The sequence below is a fragment of the Trachymyrmex septentrionalis genome, unplaced genomic scaffold (genome assembly GCF_001594115.1).
Source record: "Trachymyrmex septentrionalis isolate Tsep2-gDNA-1 unplaced genomic scaffold, Tsep1.0 scaffold30, whole genome shotgun sequence".
In the NCBI taxonomy this organism is placed as follows: domain Eukaryota; kingdom Metazoa; phylum Arthropoda; class Insecta; order Hymenoptera; family Formicidae; genus Trachymyrmex; species Trachymyrmex septentrionalis.
The window spans coordinates 527,056-529,749 of NW_017305463.1; the positions used below are offsets into that span (position 1 = coordinate 527,056).

The 2,694-nt window shown below is 48.3% G+C and overlaps 1 protein-coding gene across 1 annotated transcript in view; it reads left to right on the top strand.

Moving 5' to 3' along the window:
* The window catches only part of LOC108749566, a 5,410-nt gene extending 4,239 nt beyond the window's left edge, over positions 1-1,171 (top strand). The window contains exon 2 of the mRNA XM_018488340.1: positions 379-1,171. Coding sequence (XP_018343842.1) covers positions 379-1,171 — 793 coding nt within the window. The remainder of the gene's footprint in view (positions 1-378) is intronic.
* The last annotated feature ends 1,523 nt before the right edge of the window (positions 1,172-2,694 follow it).

The window sequence follows — 2,694 nt, forward strand, 5'->3', positions numbered from 1 at the left end:
TCATCATTGACTGCTCTCACAAACAAACATTACACGGCAGCACGCAACTCACATTAGCTCATATCAGGCTATCTTATTGGATCATCGGTGGACGAGCTCCAGTGAAATCTCATGTCTTGCGGTGTGTGGTGCTCGACAAAGGGGGGTCCGTGCACATCAACTGATGGGCCAACTACCTCTGTCTCGAGTCGCACGCTCACGTGCATTCACTCATATTGGCATTGATTATGCCGGACTACTCACACTCAAACCATAGAAGGGAAGAGGAGCGAAGACTCATAAAGGATGGATTTGTGTGTTTGTCTGCCTCACAACATCTGCAGTTCATTTGGAAGTTGTTTCAGACTACTCAACGGATGGATTTCTTTCAACATACAGGAGATTTGTGTCAAGGAGAGGCATCTCACACTCACTCTACTCCGACTGCGGGACAAACTTTGTTGGAGCTGATAAATCGCTCAAAACATTGTTCACACAGAACTCTCAAGAGAATCAACACATTTCAGCTCTGCTCGCTCAAGATCGCACTCAGTGGAATTTTAATCCACCGTCTGCCCCGCACATGGGTAGCAAATGGGAGGCAGTGGTGAAATCACTCAAATACCACCTGCGTCGTACCATCGGAGAAACCTTGCTCACTTTTGAGGAAACGACAACCCTGCTCACCCAGATCGAGGCGATCCTGAACTCACGACCTCTAGAACCACTCAGCGACGATCCAGATGACATCTCAGCACTCACCCCAGGACATTTCCTCATCGGAAGTGCGCTTACAACAGTACCAGAGCCATCTCTGGAAGATTTAGTCATCTCAAGACTATCACGATGGCAATTCATACAGCAGCGAGTACAGCAATACTGGTCGCAATGGTCAACACAATATCTGCAACGACTGCAAGCTGTCTCAAAGTGGCATCATCCATCAAACACCATACAAGTGGGCTCATTGGTGCTCATCACAGATGAAAGGTTTCCTCCATGCAAGTGGCCATTGGCTAGAGTCATTGCTGCAATGCCAGGAGAGGATGGATTCACCCGAGTGGTGACACTTAAAACACCCAAGGCAACTGTCACCAAACCTATCACCAAACTCACACCTTTGACAACTCTCACTAGACCAATTGCCAAGCTCGTACCTCCGCCTATTGTTCACCAGGACCAAGCTCAATGACCATAGGAGGGGACTCATCATCAATCCCGTTGCTGATGGCGAGCGGGAATGTTTGAGATTCCGTCGGCACGCTCAATCGATAGTGTTGGCGCTATCCCACGATCGCCCGTGAGGCCCAGGGGAGCAGCTCGAGCGACCGTGAGATGGGGTGCAAGGGGCGGGCCGGGGGCAGGGGGACCACCGGGCCGGCGTTCACGTGTCGCTGGATGAGGCGGGTCGGGGGCGTCGGAGGTCGGGGTCGTGTCGCCGGCACGCACGCGCTCTCTGGAGTCGATCGTCAGCGCTCTCTGTGAAAGGAACTAATTGGGAGGATTGCTCATGGTACTGTGCAAATACTGTAGGCAGCTCTGATTATTAAGTGAAACCTCCAGCTTTGTAAAAGTGCTCAACCATACTCCTTCATCCGCGCTGCATGACTTTCTCATTGTTCACGCTGCGCTCAGATGGAATTTCTCATACGCTCTGTCCCCAGTGCGGAGTCGGGCATAAGAGAGTTTCCCGAACATCGATAATCAGCAGTTCAACGCACTTTTCACTACCTGCAGGAATCTTAATGCAGGTGTACCAATCTCGGCTTTTATCTACGATTTTCTTCGCCCAATAATAATCATCCTTTATTACATTGCCATTTCTATTCCGCCAGTGCCTCTTTTCATATTCATCGTCCTCGTAACATTTGTCTCGTAACCGTGGATACACTTGCTGTCGCACGAATAAAGGCCCGGCAAAAATGGGCTCTCTGATAACTGTTCCAGGTTTCTCACCACGTATACCTAATTCACGATCGCGTAGGAATTGCACTGGCGATATTCGTGCACCATGTCTCTTTTTTGCAGATTACCGAGAACATACAGCACATCATCTACGTTAGAATCTTCCCACATTTTTTCAGTAGTGTCTCGCTCACAATACAGTTCACAATAGTTTTTTTCAATGTGTGCAGAGTGGACACATGCTGCACGGAGATATAGTGTACATTGACACTCCACAATTCGTGCAAGATCGGCCGCCTAGCGCATCAATATAATCAATGTCGTGCTTCCTTACAAGATACATTCCTACAACATCGGTGTCAGCCAAACGTATCATGCATGCTGCACACACATTCAAGGCACCACCCGTTGTATAGTAGCCCTGGATCATGCAGTGTTTAGTATGACTGTTCAGTGCGCGGATTTCTGGAGACGACACAAATTTTTCTGCGTGATCCGTATCGTGCTCATTCAAGTCGCTAACACAACCAGTATCATCGGATAGCACTTCTTCGTCGGAATCTTGGTCCATTATGTCCTCAAAATCTACATCCATTTCTTCTAACACTTCGAACACTTCATCTCTGATATTCGCGAACTGTTCAGTATCCACGTTTCTAATGTGCTCGACTACGTTGGCTATGTCCTCAACGTTCGCACGATGATCAACCATACTTTTTTCCACTATTCTTATTGCGACCGATTCGTTCGTTCGTCTTCCAGGGCACCAACTGTGGAACTGGACGCTTATAACTCATTATATATTTCATT